Raw genomic sequence first — 26281 nt, 5'->3', positions numbered from 1 at the left:
TCTAGCTAAGATCAGTTTGTGATTCAAAAACTATGAAAATTCTACTTTAACAAGGAGTTTTATTTATCATTTATTTTACAATCTAATTTTATTCAAGCGCCTCATGTTGCAATCTGTACTCATACATATATTTTTTGTTATTCACTTCAAATTAGATCATTACTGATATTGCATATCGGGAATTCGATATTAGTCAAATTCCTTCACATCGTGCCTCTTTGCAATCAGTGTTAAGGAAACAAACAGAAACACGTCGTATTTCACAACTTCAATATATTAGTTGGCCAGATCATGGTGTACCAAATGATACTGATCAACTTATATCATTTGTAGAACAAGTTCAACGAATTCGTGGCAAAAATCAAACACCAATAGTTGTACATTGTTCTGCCGGTATTGGTCGAACTGGTGTACTAATTGCTATTGAAACATCAATTAATTTAATGGAATGTAATTATCCAGTTAAACCTTTAGAGTTAGTTCAACGAATGCGTGAACACAGAGCTATGCTTATTCAAACCACTGTAAGCAAATATATCATTTTTACTGTTGTTATTATTATAAATTGAATTAAAATATTTTTTTTCTCAGCTAGAAAAGTGGTTGACCTATAAAATTTGATTAGCTAACCTGATAACCGCTTAAAGCAATCCACTTAATTTATGAAACTAATTACTTAAAATACTGGCTGGCTGTTTTAATTTCTGGGCTACCCATTCCTACCATCAAGATATTTCAACAAGTTATTTGTTTTCGTTTGTTTGTTTTAACACATTATTATGTATATTCATCTCATAATCTATTCAGGCGCTATTATGAAACGTTTATTACTTTTCTCTGCATAACTTACAAAAAAGTACAATCATCAGAGACATATTGGTAGCTGTCAATATGCAATCAAAAGAATAAAGATTATTCAGATGTCGACTCCTGAACCGCTAACATCTAACTGGCGATCACTTAATATTGATCATCAGGATCGACCAAGAAATAAGAAAAGGAAACTTATTGAAATATTTTGTGCTGAGAATTCTATATTGTACCGAAATATAATATTGACTAAAGTCATTAATTATAATTATAATAATCAACACCTTTGAAGGTTTACACTCTTAGAGTTTTGTTAAGTCTGTGAAAGTGAATTATAAAATTTTTAAAATCTCTCAGACATCGTTACGTTTAATTAATATAAATAAATAGGTTTCCCTAAAATAACCTATGCCTGATCTATTTCCTTTTATATATCTGTTTCATAAATTCAGTATAAGTGTTGAAATTAAAGTACTACCTGTTTTAAATAACAAACAACGGTGTATTTATTTAAAGCAGTTAGTCCCTTTTATAAATTTCGATAGAACAATGAAAAGATGGAGTTTATCTGAAAAATGTGATGTATTTGCGCTATACATTTCGAACAATCTGGTCACACATATACTTGTCAAGGCATTTTTATATGAAAATTATTTAAGGTTAATTAAATGAATTTACCTTGGTAATCCTTAAGTCATTCTATAGCCTAGGATAACGGGACAATTTCTTATTATTTCTCTCCCCTTTGTTATTTTACTTGAACTTTCATTTAATTGACCTTTATTAATTTTCATATAAAAATGACTTGACAAGTATATGTGTGACCAGATTGTTCGAAATGTGTAGCGCAAATACATCACATTTTTGCAGATAAACTCCGTCTTCACGGTGTATTTGTTGTCTACTGGAAGCCAAAAACTTTCATTACAAGACTCTAGTTTAGAAATCTAATCAGATTAAGGAATGTAATGACCTGTTTCAATAGTAAGTAATCATCAACTCATGTTTTCAAGTTTGATACCGCGGATCTTTCGATAAAACCTCCTATTAGTAATAGGTTAAAAATCGTCAAATTACAAAACATAACTGAATATAACTTGAAAAGATAGTTGTTTAAATACTTGTTAAGAATTTTATAAGTCAACTTTCTTTATCAACTCATGTCAGTGTAAAATTTTATGGATATTGATCAACGGTTTAAATGATAGTTTTAACTCCAGCTTACTAATCTAAAGATAAATATATTAAACGTCTTAACTTGATCTTGTTTTGATGTTGTTAACCGCTCAGATTATAACTAAACAATTATTCCATGCTAACTAATTTCATTTTATCCCCTCTATTTATTGATGTCAATTCATGATAAAAATTACTTTTGAAATATACACCACAAATAGTTTTTGACTTAAATGTTTACAGTTTAACAACATTACATAATTGAAAATTCATATAAACTTAATTTATCAATTTTTAAGGAAAACTATAAAGATCATTTTAAACAATTTTAATTTTTCAGAAAGGGTTTGTGGAGATTTTAGAAATTTCACAGACTGAAATCATGAGTCAATTGAAGCTAGACTACCATGGAAAACCTGAAAGCACTGGAAGGCCGTTTCGTCCTAGTATGGGACTCCTCAGCAATATGTGAAATTTCTAAAATCTCCACAAACCCCTTCTGATAATAATCATCTGCTCACTAGTGACTGACATCAAGAGATACGCCTGGAGTTCTAGTGAAAAGCCGTTACCAGTGGAGTTCAACCAGGTCTGTTGTGAGTTATCAGCTCACTGAAGACAATAGTGTACGGTGGCGCAACTTCGTGGATTGATTGAAGTTAGACATTAACACCATTGGATGCCGGCTCAGTGGTCTAGTTGGTTAAGTGTCTGGCGCGAGACTGGTAGGTCCTGAGTTCGAATCTCGCAGGGTCAGGGATCGTGGATGCGCACTGCTGAGGAGTCCCATACTAGGACGAGAAGGCCGTCCAGTGGTCCCAGGTTTTCCATGGTGGTCTAACTTCAATTAACTCATGATTTCAATCTGTGAAATTTAAATTTGGACAACATCACTTCAATTGATTCAATGAACTTTTCTTTTAGAATCAACTCAATACAGATAAGCTTGTATAATTTTCTTTATTTATTTATTTTTTGAATTTAGGGTCAATTTCAATTTGTATGTGAAACTATTCTCAAGGTCTTTCATCGTAAGTTTTGTATACGAGACTGATTTGTGTATAAATCAGAGTTACCTTAAAAGTGACTCATTTGATATTAACAGAACATTACTAGTTCTTATATTAATTATTAATCAAACCAATGGGAGATACAACCAAAATAAAGAAGTAAACAATGACAGATTTAAGGTCAACAAGAACCAATCAACATCGAGGTCTACAGGACAATTTGTGAGCTATATGTGGAGAAATTCGAACACTTCACTTCTACCTAAAGTTTGTGCCGACGATGTCGTTCAGAAGAATGATGAAAGCTCCACGATTAAACCATTCAGCTCAGAGAACAAAACCCCATCACGATTATTAACAAGTCAATTTTATTTCTTTTAAACTTTTTATAAACATTTTATGTCAATTGTTTGACAGTGGAAGTGATATTAACGCGTCAAAAATCTCTTAGAGTAACCGGAAATACAAAAGATTAACACTTTATTGAACTTTTCTGAAGCCATTGTTTTTAAAAGATTGTAATCAAATTCATGTATTCAAAAAAAAATCAGTTATCAACCTTGTTTCATCATGGTGACCTCAGTTTTAAGAGATTAATATGTAATCTTTTTTCACATGACTTTTAGCATAATTTCCTATTTATTGCTTCTATAGTATTCATATGGTTAACCTTGAAATAAACAACCGTTTGGGTGATTTTTTTGTTGGTACCTTGAGTTTGTGTAGATTGTTTGTTATGTCCTATGACCTGTCGAATATCAAGTGACAAAATCGCCAATCAGAACACTGACTCATTTGGTCTTGTCCCTGTACCAAACCAATGATGCATTAACCAGCATGAGCAGCCTAAATTCAATTCTGAGTCCTTATTGGTCCTCTATATACCAACTTCTCGCCTAGCCCAACCCGTTCAGTCCAGAACAGAGTCAGCGTAAACAAGGTTATTAAGTGCACAAATAAAATGTACCTTTTTAATACTAGCTGTTGATATGTATCCCTTTTAGCACATGTCCGTTGGTACACACCCTTATTGTAGAGTACATATATACTTATCTTTCCTTGCTGATCTCCATCAAACATGGTCACATAAAAACAAACGTATATTTTAAAGGAATTATTGTTATGACGGGAAGAAAGGTTCAAATTTGATTGATTTATTCATTATGGTTTTTATTCAACATTAATTCCGTTTAATCCAATTTGATGATCACTTAGCACAGTACTTGTTTCGTCTTCCCCTATGACATTTTATTCTGTATAACATATAATATTCTTGTGTGAAATATTATTCATGTATGTTATTTATTCTGATTATTAATCAAAAGTGTGTGTATAAACCAATATATAAATGAGTGTATTTCCGGCTAGACTGGTTGGGATCGCTCGTGCTTCTGGCTGCTTACAGAATATATTTCCCCGTTCGAACTTCGACTTTCCTCGCCAGTTAGCGGGGCTGGGACGCATCGGAATAGCTAACTTATTGGTCTTTGGTCACAGAGTCTTTGTTCCGTTCGCAGACTAAGTGAACTTGTAATCGCTTCAAACATAGTAATTATCAATGATATTTTCCAGCCTAAAATCATTCTCTATCGATTTCCGAAAGAATCCAATTAAATTTTTTTTCTTTTGTTTTCATCCACCTATTATAGGCAACCATGCTGAAAATTTGCTCAAGGATTCCATTGCTATAACAAGCCAATCTTGATAAATGATTTGTAGAAAACAAAAATAATTTCAATCAATTCAAACAATGAAATGAGAAATTTTCTACACATCAACATTTGAAAATCCCATCATTGATATCTATTCTCACTTAAAATATTCAGTTGTCTAGAACTACTTGTTAATACTGTATATTATTATCAGTGATCTTTAGTTTTAATTATTTGTTCAGAAGACAAATGGTTTCTTTGTCTGTTTCCAACTTTTATCATATATATATATATATATATATTTTTGTTCAATATTTATATCCAGTTAATGTTGCGTTTATTTGGCAAATGAATATCGCATTCCTGTCCAATCATTATAATAGATTTGTTTTTCTATTCTATTGTTCCAGTGAACAAAATATTTTTCAGCTTTTTCTTTTACCACAATTTCGGTGATAAAAATAATGCATTCTTAGACAATCTATTGAAATTAATTAACTTAATTGTGTTTCGATTCTGTATAATCTACTATGTGATATTGATTTACATTTTCTTTTCCTTATAAACTATTGATAACTTAAGTTTTATTACATATCTTTGTAATTAACAAATCCTATAATCCACTTATTAGTTAATCATGTCTATTGTTTGCCATCATATTGACAACAGATTATTGATTGATATTGTTATTGTCTGTTGTTCCTTAGCTGGTTATGTCTAAAGCAAAAGCCTGTAAGCATACAAAGTTGATGATAGAGTGATATGCATTTTTTTTCCCAAGTATCAACTTTTTTTAAAATAATTTTAGATATCTTTTGTCTAAAATTTCATTTAACTGATTAATCTTTTAGTTGACTTGTAATTAACAGGAGAGACTAGACAATGAATCGCTTCTTCATTTTATTCATTCCTTTGGATCACCTTTATCAAACGCTCTATTGCCACCTCGCTTTACATTTGTATGAGAAGGAGAAATTAGTTGTTCCATTTACGATGAATTATAATTTCAATTACAAATGAATACGTTATTGATTTTTTTCATAGGTTTCGGTGTTTTTTCGCTGTTTCTTTTTTGCATCTTGGTCACTGTGGTTTGGTTAGCTTCGTATTTTTTCTTTTGGTTTTACGAAATCAGAAAGTTATTAAACGAAAAAATATGTTTTCTTTTAAACAAATACACACAAAGAGGCACACACGAATACATACGTGCACAGTTACATACATTACATATTTTCATAAATGATTGCACAATTTTTTTCCGCGTTAATAAATAAGATTTCACTTTTTTTCCTTTTATACCTTTACACACATTTAATAAACATTTTGAAGAAATTCAACGGTTTACATTGTGATTCATTTAGTTTCTGGAAGGGAGTGAGAGATTGTTAACTAATCGAAATGTCCGGTATTTTTAATGAGTAGATGTTGACTCAAGTGCTTTTATTACACATCGTTGAGAAAAATTATTGAAAATAAATGTGAATAGTGAATAATCCTGAGTCTCTTTTGGACATTTATCTTATTGTAACAACGAACTTGAATGATTTAAACCAATCTGAAAGGAACAATTTCATAACTCAAAGATCTAGGAAATTATTTCTCAATCACCCGATCTTAAGTTTAAATCAAATTTCAAACGTTCATATAAGGGAGCATTGTTGGCTTTTATATGATTTGTAGATATAATAGCTTGCTAGATTAAGGTTTCTTTCGTGTAGTGAATTCCATTTATCTTGTTTATTAAAACTTATTGCCAGGAAAACGAAGTTCTGGAGTGTAATAGATACCTCATGTCACCTAACATTTGACTTTCCATATTCGAAAGTATATTTTTGTGTTTAACTGATAATGCGGATTCCTTTCCTCTTGATAATTTAAAACAAAGTTATAACAACAAGATTTCCAGACTAAAAGAATCCATTTGATTTTATTGGGTGAATTTTCTTTTGTTTACAGTAAATTAATTTACACTACATAAAATGTAGCCTTCCAATAGTGAAGAATCACAGTACTACTTAAATCATATTTCAGTAACAAAGTTTTCGTGTGGAACATTTTTTTCATATGTAAATTTAATAGAGGAAACATTTTTATGACAGCACAGCATAACACTAAATATACTTAATATTGTCTCTTATAAGTGAACAGTATTGATCAAGTAAAATGCATTCTTTGTGCATTTTCCAGTGGCCTGAATTTACTTTTACGCCCAACGTAGACTATTACGTAGCTAACAGACGAATATGTTAATTATATTTTAAAATCGACCTACAAATAACAATGTGGTTAGAGTCATTACAAAGGGTATTTTGACACAAATTACTTCTACTACATGACTATACAAACGTTTTCGATAAAAGTAACTAACTAGTTTGTTGTTGTGACGTCACAAAAAATGAGAATAAATGTAAGAAAATATTGTTTACGTTTCCCTGGAAATCTACCATTTCTTCAACTTGTAAACATAATTATATCGTGTGGCCAAATTTCAGGTTTTCATTTATGCATCATTTATTATTGAAAGGATTAGTATTCGTTTTGCCTCAATAACTTTTTTTAAAACTCAACCTATTTTAAATTTTGTAAACATTTTTTTCCTTCTTGTATATCATTTTTAAATCTCACTGGTTATTGGTTCATCGAATTAGGAAACATCCATTCACATTGTATCGTATACTCGTTTGAATACACGATGAACTTTAACCTATAAGTGAAGGTAGATATCCACTCAAGCATTGATACTGTTAATATTAACTGGATATAGGAAGACTATATTTGTTAACATAAACACTCAAAGCTTTAAAATCATATTACGATAACCAATGTTAATTTACACATAGTAACTAATGATGTGGAATGTTATTCAATTTATTTACTCAGAAAGAGCACCGACAAATGTATACAACTGGTATACAATTAACATGTAACTGATATCAATTAATAACTACAGTTTAAATATTTGACTACATTCTAAGTTGATTCTCATACAACGCTATAAAAGCATTTATTTACAATTAAGTAGTATAAGCATTTAACTGTATATCAGTGATATCATGTTACTTAATATGCCCAAGAAAAGAACTCAAAATTACCCACGGCAGACTAATATCGACAGATATGTACATTATTGTTATTCAATTATTGTCTTAACTAATGATTAAATCATTATGAGCACATTTATTTTCTAACAATCAGTAATACACTATCAACTGAATAAAAGAAATAAACAAATCTAAAATTATCGAACGGTTATAGTATAAAATAAGTTTAGACAAGTATGTTGTTTTTATATTAATATTGAAAAATTGTACTGTTCTTGTTTTTCAACAGGTAGTAGTAGCAGTTCTTGTTGTTGTTGTATAAATGCTGTGAGACATTCAGACGATTGAGTAAAATGAATAAAATCTCTTTTTTATATTGAAGTCAATAAATCTTGTTGTTTAAAAATGATATTCTATGAAGACAGTGTTGTTTATGTTTTGCTAATTCTAAAATTTTGTGTACATAAAGTTTATAAATAAAACTTTTTGTAAGTTTCATATACTCGAAAAGTTTATTGTATTAACTAGACATGGAGAAAACAGGGGAAACTTGAGTACTCCTACGATTTGTCATTTACAGTACAAGTATTGAAACAGACCTCCAAGTTTTAATGTCTTATAGGTTGCATAACTCGAAACCTTCATAACAACGAGTCATGTATTTTGATGTACAAAGTATGTATTCGACTACTCCTAGAATACTGCACGTTTATTCTTAGTAGTTTGTGCATAAATGATAAATTAAGGTTGGAATCAGTACAGCAACAATTTACACTTTAGATTCTTGGGAATGATTGTACCTTGAATTATAATTCTAGATGTAATAAACTTGAGCTCGACCCTTTATGGAAGAGGAGACTCAAACTTAATTTAATCTTTTTCTCCGAAATGCGCAATAAACTATCCTTTACATCCAGTCACATAATTAAATATGCAGAAACTTCTAATTACAAAATCCGTAACTCCTTGTCATTAGTGAAGCAAATCCATTTTAAATCATCTCTCTATATGAATTACTTTAACTGTAAATTTTCCAAATTAGAAACTGGTGAAAATGGAAGATGCAAGTCCCACAGGTAAGCCAAAATAATAACATGAATGATAGTCCAACTTCCTACAATACAATGAACAAATATAAACGATATATTCAACCATACTAATTATGAATGTGGAAATCACACAAGGACTCATCAAAACGAAATAGGAACAGACATTTAATCCTTCGGAAATCATCCTTATTTTAGAAATATAACAAATCAAGTATGAATTCCTGGAAGCATAAAACTTGCATAGAACCAGGCACAACAATCCTGGTCTAGGAAGCTAGTAATTCTTAGAATACTCTATGGGGAAATGTAGACGAATAGATTTGATTAACAGCTTCAGAATTCCTGAGAAGTACCAAGTAGGTTCTTGAATATTCATGATTTAATCGAGAACGTTCTTTGCCATGTTTCGACACTAGTGAATTTCAAGTAGTAAAGTGCACTCAACTCTACCATATATTAACTGTCTCATGTGTAAAAATCAGTTTTTTATTCATAAATTCGACCTATAAAAAATAAATTTACTCTGATTTGGCCCAAGAGACCTTTATTTGCAATTACTGAAGATATATAATAAATTAAAGTAATACGAATGAACACGAATTTTAACTGAACTTTCTATCATACAACGGAATTGGTATATTACAACATTGACAAACCCAAAGGTAGAGAAAATATAATAACCTAAAAAAGAATAACATTATGAAGTCAAAGATGTTACATATTATTTAAAGTATACTGATTACAATGAAAATGATAAATTATAATGCAGATGCAATTCTGTAGGTAGATGATTAAGTCATTCTACCCGTATGTCAAGTTGACTTATTCGAAATAATTAAGCCTATGTCAAAAAATATCTAATTGTTCTCTCAATAAGTGTGCATTCATATGTGATATTATAAGTGAACAAACAATAGCAAGTAGGTCTAAAATAGTTATTATTCGAACGACTAATGAAATAGAATACAATTATTAGACAATAACACCGATTCACTCGATAAATCAATATCTCAGCAATATCCATCCACGACACCACTAGGGATCGAACCCACGGTCTTTGGTCTCGTGATAGGACGCTCAACAACTAGATCACTGAGTCTTTGCCTCACAGTATACAAGTTTAGCTTCAGTCAATCCTCAATACTGTCCGACCATCTCCCATTATCTTCAGTGGATATATTCTTCACAACACCTGAGACGATTTAGCTCCAATGTTCACAGCTTCTCACTGGCACTCTGGAAATTTCCTATCGAAGCTAGTCACTAGTGATCATATGATGATTAATAGTAACCATCTTTGAGAGGGAATCGTGTCAGGTGTTGTGAGGAACATATCCACTGAAGATAATGGGAGACGATCGGACAGTATTTAGGATTGACTGAAGCTAAACTTGTACATCGTCAGGTGAAGACTCAGTAATGTAGATGTTGAGCGTTCAAGTGTGAGACCTAAGATCATGAGTCTAATCCCCGATAGTGAAGTCGTAGATGCGCACTGCTGGAGAGTCCCATGCTAGAACGAAACAGTTTACCAGTGCTTTCACTTTTAGAATAGTTGTCTAACTTGAAGCAGTTTATGTGCTCAATAAAATTCAACAACCTCCACGGTCACCATACTGAAAATCGATATCTACTTAAGCGCTTCCAACTATATTAAAACAAAAACTTTAATTTTGTAACAAATAAAATCTAGATAAGAATTTACGTACTGGGTAACTATTGAACTTCCCCATAAAAAAAGTAAGTTCAATATTCAGGTCAAAGGTGATTTCAAGGACGACAAACAGACATGAAAACACAACAATACTACCACCATGGGTACACATATATATAACTCAAAAAAGTGTATATTACAAAATGCACAGATAACTTGACAATACAATGAACAATACATGTTCCACGGCATAAAATCAATATAGTCGATGGTAATTTATTTAACAAACAAAACCACACGTAAAGACAAACATACATAGCAAAAAATAATTCACTATGAACAAAGAGACAAATAAAAACTTATAAATATAAATCGAATGAGCATTTGTAGTTTATTTCGAAAATACATGGGAAATAAGTAGGAGAATGGGAAAAAAAGTTAAACATATCACTTAATAATCTTCTAATATATCCATTAATACTTACTTGAATGTAAAACAGAGTTAAATGAAGTAAATTTTCGAGATAGAAAAACAAACAAACTAAACAAAAACACAAAAATTTATCACATAATTAACAGGAATGAAACAGATCACCTAAAATGAAATCAATTAAACCAGAATATGAAAATTATGCCACATTGTTTTGAATGTTTATAAGAAAAGTGATCACAAGTATTGAATGAATTTTCGCTATAAAATAGATCCATTATTTAAAAATGCTCTTACATTATGTTGTCGTTAATAATTATAAAGTCCAATGTGTTCTATCAAAGCCCATTGATAAACCGGATATAATTCTTCTAGCTTCTTCTTTATCCGTTGATTCAAATACATAACATGTAAAATGACTAGCTGTAGTGCATGATTCCTCACCGGCTATATATGCAAAATAATTGGTCCCATCGGTTCTTCGACCGCATGAAGATATTTGTGGATAGGAATGACGTAGAAGAGGTTCTTCACTACGACAAACTTTATTATCTTTCCGCTGTAACTGCCATACAATCACTCCCAATTCACCTTAAATGAAAAAAAAATTTCCAACTAAGTTACTGTATCTTACCATTTAAAGTCGAGTAACGTTAAAAATAGCAGAAATAGAAGACAATGTGAGAGTGTTCAGTGGAAAAATGCAGAATCCACAACTTATAAAATCACAGACGTAAGCTTAATTAGATAATCGAGAGATCTTAACGTTATCAATATGCTGTTATAATTTTTTCTTATTACGACCCAGCTATTCCTATTGCTTAGTATTCTTGGACACTAATTCACTCGGCAAGTCCCCACATCAGAACACGTTTGAACAGGAACGAAATTATATTCCAAATAACAAGGATAGATGGAAGTAGGAAGCACAATAAAAAAACGTTAGTGTATTTACGGTTTTTACACAAGTAGATTCTAGAGTCTTCTCCAAATATCCACCGGCGCTGAATGGTTAAGAAATAGCTAATCAGCATGTCCTAACATAATCCTGCACGGAACGTGCTTTAATCAAATCTGTATTCTCCTAACATATACAGAATCCGGAATTTCTTAATCTTTAGAGCGAAAGAATCTTATATCAACTGAGCTGCATATATAACAAAAGATCAAATGAATAAAACCAGGGTACATATTAATTATAAAAAAACATGTTTATCAGTTCGATCATACTGTTTATGTGAACAAGTGTTTAGTAAAAACTGAAAAAACCGAAGGTAATATACTTCCAGAAACCATAACAAGAAAGGTATCTACCTTAACAATAGAACTATGTGACTAAATTACATAAGGAGAAGCTAATAAAGAATTTAAGGAAACTAAGTAAATCATTACTCTAAGGTTAACAGTAAAAAGCTTAGATGAACCACCAATCTGGCTAGTATATATATAACAAAACAAAAAAAGAAATAATCATTGATTTACCCAATTCAATGTGCACAGGACATTGCTCATCTGAATTTTTTAAATTACTTAGAACAGAAACAATAGATTGATTTATCAAATTAACTCCACCACTTGAACCCACTTCAGATTGTCCAATATATCGAAAATGATACCAAGGTTCCTGATTGAGGAACTTCGAATTGTCAATAATATGAACTAGTGGGAAAAACCAAAAAGCAAAGTACACAAAGATTAATGTCTACTTGATTGAGTTATTAAAACTGACATGCTACAGAAACAAACAACGACTTCTATACGATTAGTTATTTCTTGAAACGTTCTAAAGCACAGGGGAACAACAATTGTGGTATTCGATTTTTTCAAGATGTTGGGGAGGGATTTTCTATATTTTCTCAGCAATGCACTTATGAGGACTTCTGGTGGGATAAAATAGTGGTTCCCCAGATTTACTAGTTTGATCTTGAACCAATGTTTCTCGTCCTTTGATACATGCTTCAATTCAGAAAACCAACTATAAAACTAGCATACCAAGTCGATACAACAAAATTCAGTATGCATGACAAAGCTTACCGTCCATGCTTTATAAGTAATGATTTTGTATTCGTAAATATGAGACATGTTAAAATCAACATATTTAGCAATTAAATTCAATAGGACAAAACGAGTGTGATAAACTGGGTAGATACATAATGTATTTAAAAAATTGATAAGCAAATAGTAGTAACAAGTCATTGATTTTTTTATCAACCATGATAACAAAAAAGAACGACAAAAATACATATATTAGTGCAAGATCTTTTTGTTCCTCATCAAATTAAAAAAACTATCAAATTTGATCACTAATTTTCAAGCTAATTAGTAAATAATTACTATGAAAGTTTCCCTCATTAAATTGTCTCTTGCCACTGATCATAAACAATTTGTTTGTGGATTGTTCAGTCCTAGGCACAAATGCATTTCTCGGAACTAAGTTCTGCCAAGAATATACTGTGCTTCATAAATGGTTCTTTGTTCTCACCAATACTACTTATTTGGCCAACGCTAAACAATCTTATTGGTCGCGCAATATCGTGGATTGGTGGAAATTAGATATTAACACGATTAGATACCGGCTCAGTGGCATAGAGGTTAAGCGTTCGCGCGCGACACCAAGGGTCCTGGGAGACTGATTATGAATACAGTGATCTTGAGTGCTATTAGAGGTATGAGGGCGGTTATCACTTCCCGGTTGCCCACACCGTGGAAAGGTTCTTCTAGAGGTACCTGAAAAGGAAATTAGGTTAGGCGTGGTCTTAGTGACCCCAGAGCATAACCACAGTGCCCAAGAGACAACTGCTTGAGGTCGGTCGTACCCGACCTTTCTGTGAGTAATTTCCATGTTAGCTCCGTACTTGTTGAGACCTTACTGTTGGAGACGGATATCCGTGGGATAAGGTGAGATGCGCATTTCTAGGGTCGACCTTTTCTAGCCCCACCCCTCCTTGTGGGGAGGCAGCATCGCTGTTATGCTGGTTGTCTGACGGAAACACCTTACTTCCGTCACACCTCTGTACAGTCGGCAGTACGACTTTGCCCTCGGACATTGGATTTACTGCTTTTAGTCTTACCGCTCTTCAACCGACCTGTCTGGCATGGTAGGACCTTGAGGGATGACCGTTCCAGCCAGCACAGCTCGACTGGTTCATCATGATAGGCAAGCCCGATCACCACGTCAAGGTAGCGACAACGGTCGGGTCAAGGGTCTTGGGCCTATGTCCCACTGCTAAAGAGTTCCATACCAGGGCAAAACGGCCGTTCAGTGTTTCTAGGTTTTCAATGGTGGTCTAACATTGATCAGCTCATGAACTCAATTAAAACTTAACAACTTCCACAACCCTACACCGATAATATTATTGGTGTTTTACACAAACGATAATGTTTCTAATTAGCTGATAATTAGATGGCTGTGATACCCTCATAACTGTTTGTCAACTTGAAAAGCCTTAAACAGAAGTAACAATAGAGAATAAAATTTGCTGAATTTTGGACTTGATATAAGTCCAAGGAATGAATACATTACGTAAGCTATTTATCATAATTATTTTAACTACGTTATTATTACCTATTGATACACAAATTATGGATATTAGTATTTTCCTTGCACTAACTCTTAAAATTTACCCTGATCCAGCAAATCGGAAAACTGTGTCCGAATCACAATAACCTTATTATATAATCAAAAAACAAGACAGTATGAACATAAAAGTGACATATATATAACATAATTAAAATTACTTCTAGTGACTTCAATCTCTTAGCTTTCATAATTGATTTCCCTGAAGTTTTCTGGTTCTATTTAGTAAGATATGAAGAATAATATATGGCTTAAAGAACATTCACACAGCCATAACCATGTAGGGGTAACAACATAAAAATTAATCTTCACGACAATTATAACTAGTCACTAAACAACAAAAGGTCAAAGAGATATTAGTTGACCTAAAATGCAGTATTAACAAGTAAAATACCTGGTCCTGATCTTTCGAGGTCTGTAATCAAATTGACATAACCATATTGTTCTAAAAGAGATCTCAAACGAGGATATATACGCCCGTCAGGCATTAGAGCTTTCGTAACACCAACTGGAATGGGTTGGCCATCATAAAGAGATCGAAGATTATTTAAAAAGAGTCCAGAATTGTGCAATATACAACCATACATGGTAGATAGAATATCACCAACAGTTATCTGATGATCTTCTGCAACAACTCCAGTAGGATCTACTTCTGTAACTAAATAATGGCCATCTACCGTTTCGACACGAGCACCAAGCATTCTATCGGGGATGAAACACGATTGGTTATTTAATTATTAATAAATCTATCATGCAAAGAATCAGGGAGAAAATATAGAAATCTTACAATTCATAAAACTGTGAATATAATTGGGTAACTTAAGTAAACTATAACAGCAGAAGGAAACAAGACATCTGAAAAGGAGTTAAATTCAACAATAGTGAACGCTTATGAGTCAGACACCGTAATGTAATTAAAATGTGTAGAGTTTTTGCTTCGTCTTGTAGGTGACCGGTCCTCACCCACTAACTCATAAATTTACACTCACTTCACTCATTAAGTTTTGGTAACCAGCCAGTAAAACCGCTTCAATTAATCGGCTACTAGTCAGCTATTGAGTTATATCTAAATACACGGGCTTTATATTTTAGCAATTAAAAGACACCAGAAATATAAGTTGAGTAACGACGTAATTCTTTTCAATTAGGTCCTCGTTGAAGTCCTACACTAATATATATGCTTTACAATTAAGTATAAAATCAATATCAAATAAATGGTGGTGAATCAATTTAACGATAGAGTTAGTAATCAGTTAAAAAAACTTCCATAAAATCAAAACTAAGGTGAAACTTCATAATTGGTTAATTACTAACACTAGTTACATAAGACGACGAATAAAAATTAAAGTTGAATACAACTATAAACGTTTCATGTTACTCATGAGATCGAAAATAAGTAATTAATAGAATGAGTGGAATGAAAATTAGATAATCAGATCATTCAACAGAGTAAGGTAATATTAAAATTAGAAATTAAAATGTAACAAAACTGGAAAAGTCGAGTAATTCGAAAATATTTATTAGAGATGCATGATTGTAACTTGGTAATAATTTCACTTTAGTTTTTATTTTGACTTTATTAATTGAAAAGAATTACTTCTTTACCCAGTTCATATTTTTAATGTTTCAATTGGAAGACACTAAAATAAATGTATATCAAAAAGTAAGAATATGAAATTATGGAGAGATAAAGAAGAGGAAGTACTATCGAAAAAAAGAATTAGCAGAACTAAGTGTACAAAGTAGTATATAATAGAATAAACAGTTTAGTCAGAAAAATACAACCAGAAATTCAATTCATTCGAGAAATTTTCTCACATTTTCATGAAGAAAGTAGTAGATCACACCAGGACCGCTATTGGCTACTATTCTCAGCTATTTCTGGTAACATCCCAAGCTATTGTGTTGCACTGTTTCTAGAACCCCAACTGGGAGTTGTAAATGGCCAACAGATACCAGTCTTGCACATCATTTTCCATACCACGACACTAAGTCATAGATGTCGAAACATGCTGTTTTCTAAACCCAACCAAACAAGCCAGTCAGTTTCCTGACCAGGTCACCATCATTCTTAAAAAGAATTGAGGGTTTATCATCAAACATTTGATCCATATAATCGACTTTTACTGAGGAACTAATCCGTCAGTATTGCCTATATCATGGCATCCCGGCCGTTGCTGCTACCTTGACGTGGTGATCGGGCTTGCCTATCATGATGAACCAGTCGAGCTGTGCTGGCTGGAACGGTCATCCCTCAAGGTCCTACCATGCCAGACAGGTCGGTTGAAGAGCGGTAAGACTAAAAGCAGTAAATCCAATGTCCGAGGGCAAAGTCGTACTGCCGACTGTACAGAGGTGTGACGGAAGTAAGGTGTTTCCGTCAGACAACCAGCATAACAGCGATGCTGCCTCCCCACAAGGAGGGGTGGGGCTAGAAAAGGTCGACCCTAGAAATGCGCATCTCACCTTATCCCACGGATATCCGTCTCCAACAGTAAGGTCTCAACAAGTACGGAGCTAACATGGAAATTACTCACAGAAAGGTCGGGTACGACCGACCTCAAGCAGTTGTCTCTTGGGCACTGTGGTTATGCTCTGGGGTCACTAAGACCACGCCTAACCTAATTTCCTTTTCAGGTACCTCTAGAAGAACCTTTCCACGGTGTGGGCAACCGGGAAGTGATAACCGCCCTCATGATCACTGTATTCATAATCAATATCCCTCTTTAATTCCTATTATTCCTCCTACCTCGACTTTCAACTCTAAACCTCCTCCTTTAACTTCCTCCTCAAGTGTCACCATGGCCAACGATTCTAATGGGTAAAAAGCTGGCCCAGGTCTACTGAAACCTCGCTCCAAACTACACATTGTAGCCTTCAACGTACGTACCCCATGTCGAATCGACCAGCAGTCCTCCTTGGCTAAAACACTAGAATCTTGTACCATTGATGTAAGCTGTCTCTCCGAAACACGCATACAGGACCTCAATGTGCTCATTCACTTGACCTCACCTCGCCAAAACGAAGAGCCGACGAGATACACCCTCCGTGTTTCTGGCGACCTGATGGCTAATTCTCGTGAGCTGGCAGGTGTAGGCATAGCGCTAAGTACGAGGGCTGAACAAGCACTATTAGAATGGATCCCCGTTAACAGTCGCCTATGTGTTGTTCGGCTAAACGGCTCCGTAAGAACTCGGAAGGATAGGAACGCACGTCGTTGCCTTTTTGTTGTTTCTGAACTTCTTCAGAAAGCTAAACGTTCAGGCATAGTATTCGTAGCAGGTGACTTTAATGCCCAGATAGGTAGTTTAAACCAAACAGAAAGGCATTTAGGTGGGTATTTTAGTATCCCGGCACAGCGAACAAACAATGATAATCGTCTGCTGCAACTGTGCTCAGACAATCGTTTATCTTTAGCAAACGCTAAATTTAAACATAAGGAGAGACATCGCCTAACATGGCAACCCCCTGCGCCAAACCAACGATGGACTCAAATAGACCATATTGCCATCAGTCATCGTTGGAGAGGGTCGATAGAAGGTTGTCGCTCATTCTGGAATACCTGCTTGGTCTCCGGCCATGCTCTAATACGAGCATGCGTTCGCATACGCCTCACAGAACGTAGGAGAATCACATTAAGACCTATTAGAGTCGAACTCAGTGACGAGGAAGCCACAAGTAGATTCCAGGAACAACTGAGGTCACACTTAGGCAGTTCTGAAAACGAGGCTGACCCAGATGTTGCTTGGAAAGATATACGAACAGCTGTGGAAACAGCAACAACATCTATTAGTGATTTGAACCAAAGGGTCACGAAAAATCAGTGGATTACTGCTAACTCTATTGCACTGATAAATTCTTGTAAACTCATCCCATCAGTCTCTGAACACGATAAAGAGCAAAAACAAATTAGATCTAGGCTAGCCAAAAGTCTAAGGAACGATTGTGATCAGTGGTGGGCAACGAAAGGAAGAGATTGAAAAAGGAGCGGCTGTAGGTAACACTAGAAAGCTTTACAGGCTACTAAAAGAAACTGGGATTAAGAAGTCAAGTGTAAATGAAACATGAGAAAATCAGGCTGGCTTCAGACCTGGTTGTGGCTGCATCAACCACATATTCAACATTCGTCAGGTTCTAGAACACAGACATGCTTATCAGCATCTGACAATGGTGGTCTTTCTCGACTTAAAAGCAACATTTGACTCTGTAGACAGAGAGGTTCTGTGGCAGTGTCTGTCGTTGGAAGGCGTACCTCAGAAGCATACAAATCTTCTCAAGGTTTTTTACTTGAACACTACTAATTGAGTCAGAGCATATGGCGAACTGTCATCTGCTTTTGTGACCTCAAGTGGTGTCCGTCAAGGCTGTCCACTATCTCTATTTTTGTTCAACTTCATCATAGACATACTAATGGAAATAACGTTCTATTCGACTGAATTTTCGGGCATCGATCTCCTACCAGGAGGTCCACTTATCGACTTAGAATACACAGATGATATAGTCCTGTTTAGTGAAGACGCTGATAAAATTCAGTCTTTTGGCTGCTCTGAGCAACAATGCCAGAATGTTTGGGATGCGCTTCTCCTCCTCTAAATGCAAGTAGTTGGTTCAGGACTTGTCTGCGTCAACACCTGAACTAAGGATAGGGAGTGAAACAGACGAACGCGTCGACAACTTCATTTATCTTGAAGTCTGCTCAGCCCTAATGGGTTGGTGTCCGACTAAATCTCAGCACGGAGTCGAAAAGCTCGTTTGGCTTTTGCCAAATTATGTTACCTATGGCGAAGACAAGATATTCGTATATGAATTAAGGGACGAGTATACTGCCCAGTAGTTCGTTCTACTTTACGGCTGCGAAACGTGGCCATTAAGAGTAGAGGATACTCGTAGGCTACTGTTATTTGATTACAGGTGTCTTAGAAATATTGCTCGCATCTGTTGGGACCACCGGGCAAGTAATAGTGAGGTTACACGCAGGGCATTACGGAATGATAGTAAATCAGTTGGTGAGGTTGTAAATTTTCATCGACTGAGATGGTTGGACCATGTGTTACGTACGCCTGAACACCGATTACCATGACGCGCAATGCTGACTAGTGTTGGGATGGTTGGAAGGAAGTTACAGGTGGCCATACCAAAACGTGGCATCAGTCACTGAAGTCACGAACTTCTGGTGTGAGCCATGTTGGTAGATGCAGACTACTTGGTTGGGGCCCGTGTAACTATCGTAACCAATTATTAGAGGCTCTGAGTGACATTGCTAAGAATCGATCACAATGGTGTAGGTGTATACACCCCTTGTCTCTCCTTAAACCGTGGGATTAAAATTGCTTTGTGCCTTTCTTTCTACGAACTAATTCTTGCTTCCTGTATTATATTCTTATACACAATATTTCTTTTACACATTACTACTATTGAAGTAACTACTTCTATGAACTCGGTGTTCATCTTGTTGTGCTATTAAGATATGGCAACTTGGACCGGTGCATATACGTTCCTGGTCCTACGTTGTAGCTGACAGATATCATGGCGTTTAGAGTGACATTGACGACAGCCCAGCCGGACGAAGATCCCATACGGTCCCCGGATAAGTGTACTTGATACAAGCTTTTCGATTCAATAAATGAAGAACGAAGCTGTAGTAGTTTGCTGGAGTCTTGAATACGGGTCTCGGATATACAGCAAACATCGATTTCATGACTTTCCAAAGACTGCCAAACCTATCTGTCATGAGATCCGCATCAGTATGTGAACGTTGAAGAAGACCAGTTTTAGTGGCATACGCAGTTTTGTAAAAGCTGTATCAACAATAGTATCTCATTAAATTACTTGAGACTTTTATTAGCCAGTGGCTTGGAGTCGTCTAAACATGACAGGGTTTCCATCACATACGGGTCATCATGTGAGTTGAGAAATAAAATAATACACAAAATGGGACCAAAGAGGAATAAATAAGTGATGCGATGTAAGACAAAGATGTATGTAACCAAACAATTGTAAACACGGTTGGCGAAAATACAAACTATAGCGAAAGTATTCTCTCCAGTTGTAGTCATCATAAAGCATGTATGTAGAAATAGTGAAAATAAAAATATTAAAGAATACAGACCAAAAAAGTTCACAAACGAAGTATCCAGCTTTTAGTTCATCAGATGATAGCCAAGAATAATTTTAAAAAATACAGTTATCCTTGTCCATTAATTTTCTCAGTGATTCTTTTAGGATTGTAGAAACTACAAAACTAGTAACAAGGACTATTTCTAGAGGATAGAATATCCGAATAATACGAGTTATTGAATGATATAGAGTTTAAACTCAAAGTGAGAGATCATAAACCACGTGAAAATAAGCCAAAAAAGAGATATAAGGTAATATTATGACCTATTTCGAGACAAATTCCCGGAGTTTAAGTGGGAATTTGTGACATGGAAATTATCCATGTAGGGAGTTGCAAAGTTGTTACCAGCTCCACTGGATGATGAGTTGGATGTGAACTGTTCGAAGTTGGAAGTGCAAATCAATAGAGATCAACGCAATGATTATAATGGCTAAACACTTGCCGCGAGATCTGAAGGTCCTAAGTTTGATCTCTCGTGGAGTCCTGAGCGCGCTTTACTAAATCCTATACTAGGATGAGAAAGCTACCCGGTGCTCTCTGGTTTTTAATGGTACTGCAACCCCAATTAATCTATGGTGAATCCCACCTACAAATAATATGCTGCTTTATAGCCAAAAACAGTTTTTTAGCATGTTGATATGAGTATTTCAGATAATTATTACACCATATAATCCAATGAAATTCGAAACCGTAGACAATACATATCACGATAATAATTAAAAGAGCCTTCGGAAATATGATCACAGATTATAATTTGGCTATATATGAATTTACTTGGTACTAAAATTCAATGTCTTAATGAATTACTAAATAACTTTGAGAACCTATCGAGCAAGGTTAGGATCTTGAAGCTGTTGGAAAGGTATTATCATTAATATAAAAAATATAATGGGATTTATCTGAACGACATTTTAATGAACTACACCTTAAGTAATAGCAAGACTATTTTGCATTATATTACTCAGTTTAATTTCCCTGCTACTACAGTTATTGCACTAACTTTACTTGTCGACCAGATACGAGTGATGTACTTCAGATATAAAAATACAAATGTTTGAGTCAATGTAACTCATCTTTAATTATCAGTTACTGTGTTAAAATACTGACATCTTATCAAGCTAGCTTTTTTTAATAGTCTTGATGTCATATTGGATAAAACGATCTGCGTAAAATGATTGTAACCAAGTTGTAATTTTGGATTCCACATGTTATAAGTTTATCTAAGTCTTTATTTTACTTAAAGAGGAAGTGGTGGAGTTGGCCATTCTTAAGTTTGATACTAAAAAAAAGAAGTATACCGAAATGTAAAATATTTTCCCTCCATTATCAAAGAATGAAGTTTTTCAATGAATAACATTCATTTCAGTAAAGCATAAGCTACAGTATATATGGTACAACTAATGGGGCCCCCAAATGCCCTGGTACGGCCGAGAGTGGAGAGTGTCCGCTCTCCCTCTAGAAATGCTTTCACATGGCCACGCGTATATAGCCTATGCCAGGGAAGTCCTACTCACTGCCTTCTCGTGGCGGGGCTGTTGCTTACGAAAATGAGAGGACGAAAAGAGAATGTCTGGCGCTTTAACCGGATTCCAAACCAATGGTGCACATGGGCTCCAGTATCCTGAAGGAACAAATGGCGTATGGACCAATTGTTGGTCACCGGCCAACATGGGATTGCATCTCCTCACGATGCTCCACTGCCTTGTGGATCAGACCTTCGAGTCGAAGGCTCGGGGTGTGGCCCTCTAAGAAAACCACCTGCTTCGGTCTAGGCACCCGGGCAGTATCACAGCCCACACACAAACCAAATGAGATTTGTTTGACGCATATGTATTTGGTGCCTCCTCGTACCAATATCTATGTGTTAAAATAAATAAATAAATAAATACAACTAATGCAGTTTTTGATAGATTTATATAGTCATCAAGTGTGTAAATATTCGTTTGATACTAAAGCTTGGACCATAAAGCTGAGAAACATAGTGAATTACATAAAAATCTAAAATTAAATACGAGACATTTGTAGTATGGTTTATAGTGTAATGTTTCATACTTGCATGGAACGAATGTAAACGTCTTAAATGTTGGAAGACACCATGTTTCATCAAGGAATTCCGTATTATCCACATTCAAATTAAAAGGAATCCGACAAACCTCACTGACAAGAGAACAAAATATTTGAATAAGAATATCGTTCCCCATAACTGACTCGGACTCCTCATAGAATGCAGCTGATAAATGCATGTTATTTAGCAGTAACTTAAATGGGAAGTCCAAAGTTCCGGAACTCAATAACATACGAATAAGGAGACGCCCACGTCCTTGAGCGGTGGTGACACTACGGCATTTGTGAACCTATAAAATCAATTTGACAAAAATCAGCGTATGCTGAACAAAAGTGTCCAATGAAATATGACAAAAAGTTGCGTAATTCAAAAATAATAAGACCGTACTAATTTACTCATCAGTAGGAAACAAACGACAAATTATGGGGTTTTACAGTACAGCTCCCGTTTATATCACCTATGAACACGTCCAGTTTTTAAGCACATTAAATCTACCTGTTCCTAAAATTCTGTCGTTCCCCCACTTCTGGTATGATGATTTATCTGACTGATAAAACTAATTAACACAATAAAAGTAAACTGTGGTGGCTTGCTTAGCTGTTTGAAACGTTTATGCCTAGCAGTAAGTCAAACTTACCTTGGATCACTATACCCTTCTTGTACAAAGCTTAAATTTTAAAGTAACATGGTAGCAGGGCTTCCAATACTTAATCACTAACCATAAGTTTGTTTAACAATATAAGACTAAGATTTGATCGTCAATCTTGAACACCATTATGAGCATGCTAGTTCAAACCGCTGTAAATAGCTAACATTTAATCAAATAAGTTGGATATAAACAGGCACGTAACTATGACCTCACACAAAACGAAAATAGCAAGTCTAAGAAAACAATCTTATCCGAATATCTATGATTTGCATCAGCATATCAAGTGTATTAGATGTCAGCAGACCGATCACAATATTCAAAATATTCAACCAAGAAAAAAATCGACAGAATATTTGCATCAAATATAAATCAAGTTGTTACAATAAAGTAAAATTAAAGGACAAAATGAACTTAACTAGTGAAATCAGTGGACAATGATAAACAGAATAGGAAATTGATCTATATCAACGGGAAATAAGTTTATTTGTACTTTCTACATGTGAATAAGCCAGATTCAGTTAATTAGGTACCGGTAATCTGAATTTGTTAGCTATTTCGGTTACCAAATCATAATTACATAGTATGACGGAATGATCTAGCATAAAATGCACTAATATGCATATGGACATTTTTATAAAATACTTCCGTCATAAAAGCAGACTATAAAATATCGTGACTGCTAGGATGAAATGTTTAGACTATATAATATGATTGATAAACAAAGGTGATGCGGCTAAAGTTTCCGAAGTATGACGGAGAGTAGAGAGAATAGTTCCTAAAACCATGTCACAAATATCTTAGACTTACCTGTTCCCAGACAAATATGAACTCCATAAATTCAGTTGGTGGATTGGGTTTATTTCCCATTATTCAGTTGTAGAGTGAAATGAACTATACACAGAGCCACCTAACAGACTAGGATGACAAAACAAGACTGAAGAATGTTTTCCCCTGATGTTTAGAATAAGTATAAAAATAAGCTTCTTTCGTGCATAAGACCCTTGAAACTGGGGAAAAATGACGCGACTCTGGTGAATGTATGCTCTTTACCAAACCACTGAAGGATTTTGGTAGTTTTCTCCTCTATATAGTTTTCCTTAAAAACGTAAAAATATACATGTTTAGTGTTGTTTAAACAGCATATTCAGATGAGCAATTGAATAATTATTGTCTGATTCCCGTCAGTCTTAGATGTGATACATGAAATCGAAAGCAAGGTTGTGTACTTGTATGGAGATAAAGAAAGAAAGTGCCATATCAAATATGTGTTAAGAGCATTCTGTGCAAAAACTGACGCATGTAATACAGTTATCCAATCGCTTATGAAACCACTTAGGATCGTCAACAACCTGGCTGCTATTACTGCTTATCTATATATTACATCTGAATTTTTTGAAGTGAGTATTACGCATATGTGTAAACACCACTGTATACGAACATATATGTGCCCACATTAACGATTGTAACCGTTATAACGGTATGTTATAACATACATTAGCAATCAATGAATTAATCCATCAGTTAGCAATTGCTAACTGAATACCACTTACGTGATTGATTGCCTGCAGGTAACTTGGGTGGACAAATATTTCCCATTTTTCGCAAATGCGTGGAATGCTTTTCATCCAGTTCCAATAATCCTTTCGCTTTATTAGGCGATGACTACACTTTAGTCCCATGCGTAGGACAGATTCTATAGCCTCACATAAGCTTTGTAAAAAATGTGTTTCGTCCGTGACACTCTTGTCATTAGTATTATGAAAGCTTAAGATGCATGACTTAACTTGTTCAAAGAAAATAGGCTTTTGTACCATAGTGTTATATTTCCGCCTAATCAATCTGCGCGATCAATCTACAATTTTTGTAGAGTTGATTTAGCTAAGATCATCTCGACTGAGATTCAAATCCATAAAGTAGTAAATGATCTTCCAATATAAGGAGATACGCGAAGACGAAAAAATTCAATGTTAGTCGACAGAATAGACCTAGGAAAGAATTAACTATTTGATTTTATATGGCTGTGGAAAGAATAAAGGAAGCTTGCAAACTGCCAAAGCTCAAAGAGAAGAGACTAGTATCGGAGAACAAATCGCCCACTCCAAAAGAAACAGGGGGGTGAATCGCGAGTCCTTTCTAAGATGGAAAGACTGACTTTTCAAACAAACCTGCCCCACAAGAGTTCACTTGTCTCCTGGTTAAAGGATTTAAAGGGAATGAAATATCACCGAGACAAAGCTAGCTCAAAACTTAGCCTAATCCGCTTCTTTATTAAAGGATCGATCAATGGAAGTTGGTCAAGTTGCCTCCTGAAGGACTCCTGGGAAGTCACTCGGACTAGCTCGGCTGGCAGCGAGTTCCAGCATTTGACAACTCTTAAGGAGTAGAAGTTATGTCTACATTCCTTTTTGCTATGTTGTGTCTCCAGTTTCCGGGTGTTACCCCTTAGGTTATTATTCGAACTAAGCTTAAGTAGGTGTTTAAGAGGATGTCCAGGAGTGTTAAGAATACTATAAGCCATTAATAAATCACCTCTAAGACGTCTATACTCTAATGGGTAAAGGTTAAGTGAACGGAGGCGCTCTTCATAAGGTTTAAATTTGAGTCCTCGAACTGATTTCGTGGCTCGCCGTTGGATACGCTCCAAAGTGTCCTTATCCTTTTGGAGTGAGGGGGTAAGTACTATGTTTCCGTACTCTAAATGGGGACGGATGAAACTATTGAAGATTATCTGAGAAGTTCTTCCGTCAAACTGGCCGAAAATGCGCTTCAACGTTACCAGTGCAAGGTTTGCTAGGAAGGCATTTTCCTCACAGTTAGTGTAAGACTTTAAATCATGGGGCACCAGGACTCCTAAATCTTTTTCTACTTGGGATTCTACTAAAGAGGAGTTTTCTAAGTTATAACTGTAGTCTGAGACATGTCGCAGATGGACTACTTTCCACTTTGAAGTGTTAAAAGTTAGTCCATTATTATCTGCCCAACACTGGAGTCGAGTCAGATCCTTCTGAAGTGTCCGTATATCATCTTGATTGCATATCTCCCTCCAAAGT

At 34.8% G+C, this 26281-nt stretch overlaps 2 protein-coding genes across 2 annotated transcripts in view; one reads left to right on the top strand and one right to left on the bottom strand.

Annotated features, from left to right (window-relative positions):
• MS3_00005124 (uncharacterized protein) overlaps nucleotides 1-6754 on the top strand; it is a 114540-nt gene extending 107786 nt beyond the window's left edge. Inside the window, exons 22-24 of the mRNA XM_051213157.1 lie at nucleotides 156-524; nucleotides 2972-3017; nucleotides 4646-6754. Of these exons, the coding sequence (XP_051069103.1) occupies nucleotides 156-524; nucleotides 2972-3017; nucleotides 4646-4701 (471 nt within the window). The 3' untranslated portion in view covers nucleotides 4702-6754. The remainder of the gene's footprint in view (nucleotides 1-155; nucleotides 525-2971; nucleotides 3018-4645) is intronic.
• A 70-nt stretch (nucleotides 6755-6824) lies between these two features.
• On the bottom strand, nucleotides 6825-25356 carry MS3_00005123 (uncharacterized protein). Its single transcript, XM_051213156.1, has 6 exons — nucleotides 24782-25356; nucleotides 22570-22871; nucleotides 14794-15101; nucleotides 12305-12481; nucleotides 11120-11413; nucleotides 6825-9419 (listed from the first exon to the last, which is right to left on the bottom strand). Exons 1-5 carry the CDS (start codon nucleotides 25043-25045, stop codon nucleotides 11139-11141), a joined length of 1326 nt encoding a protein of 441 aa, XP_051069102.1. The 5' UTR covers nucleotides 25046-25356; the 3' UTR covers nucleotides 6825-9419; nucleotides 11120-11138.
• Between the last annotated feature and the right edge of the window lie 925 nt (nucleotides 25357-26281).

Source organism: Schistosoma haematobium, chromosome 3, assembly GCF_000699445.3.
Source record: "Schistosoma haematobium chromosome 3, whole genome shotgun sequence".
NCBI classification, from domain to species: domain Eukaryota; kingdom Metazoa; phylum Platyhelminthes; class Trematoda; order Strigeidida; family Schistosomatidae; genus Schistosoma; species Schistosoma haematobium.
Note: the sequence above shows the minus strand (reverse complement) of the source record. Positions and strands in the feature narration are given on the sequence as shown.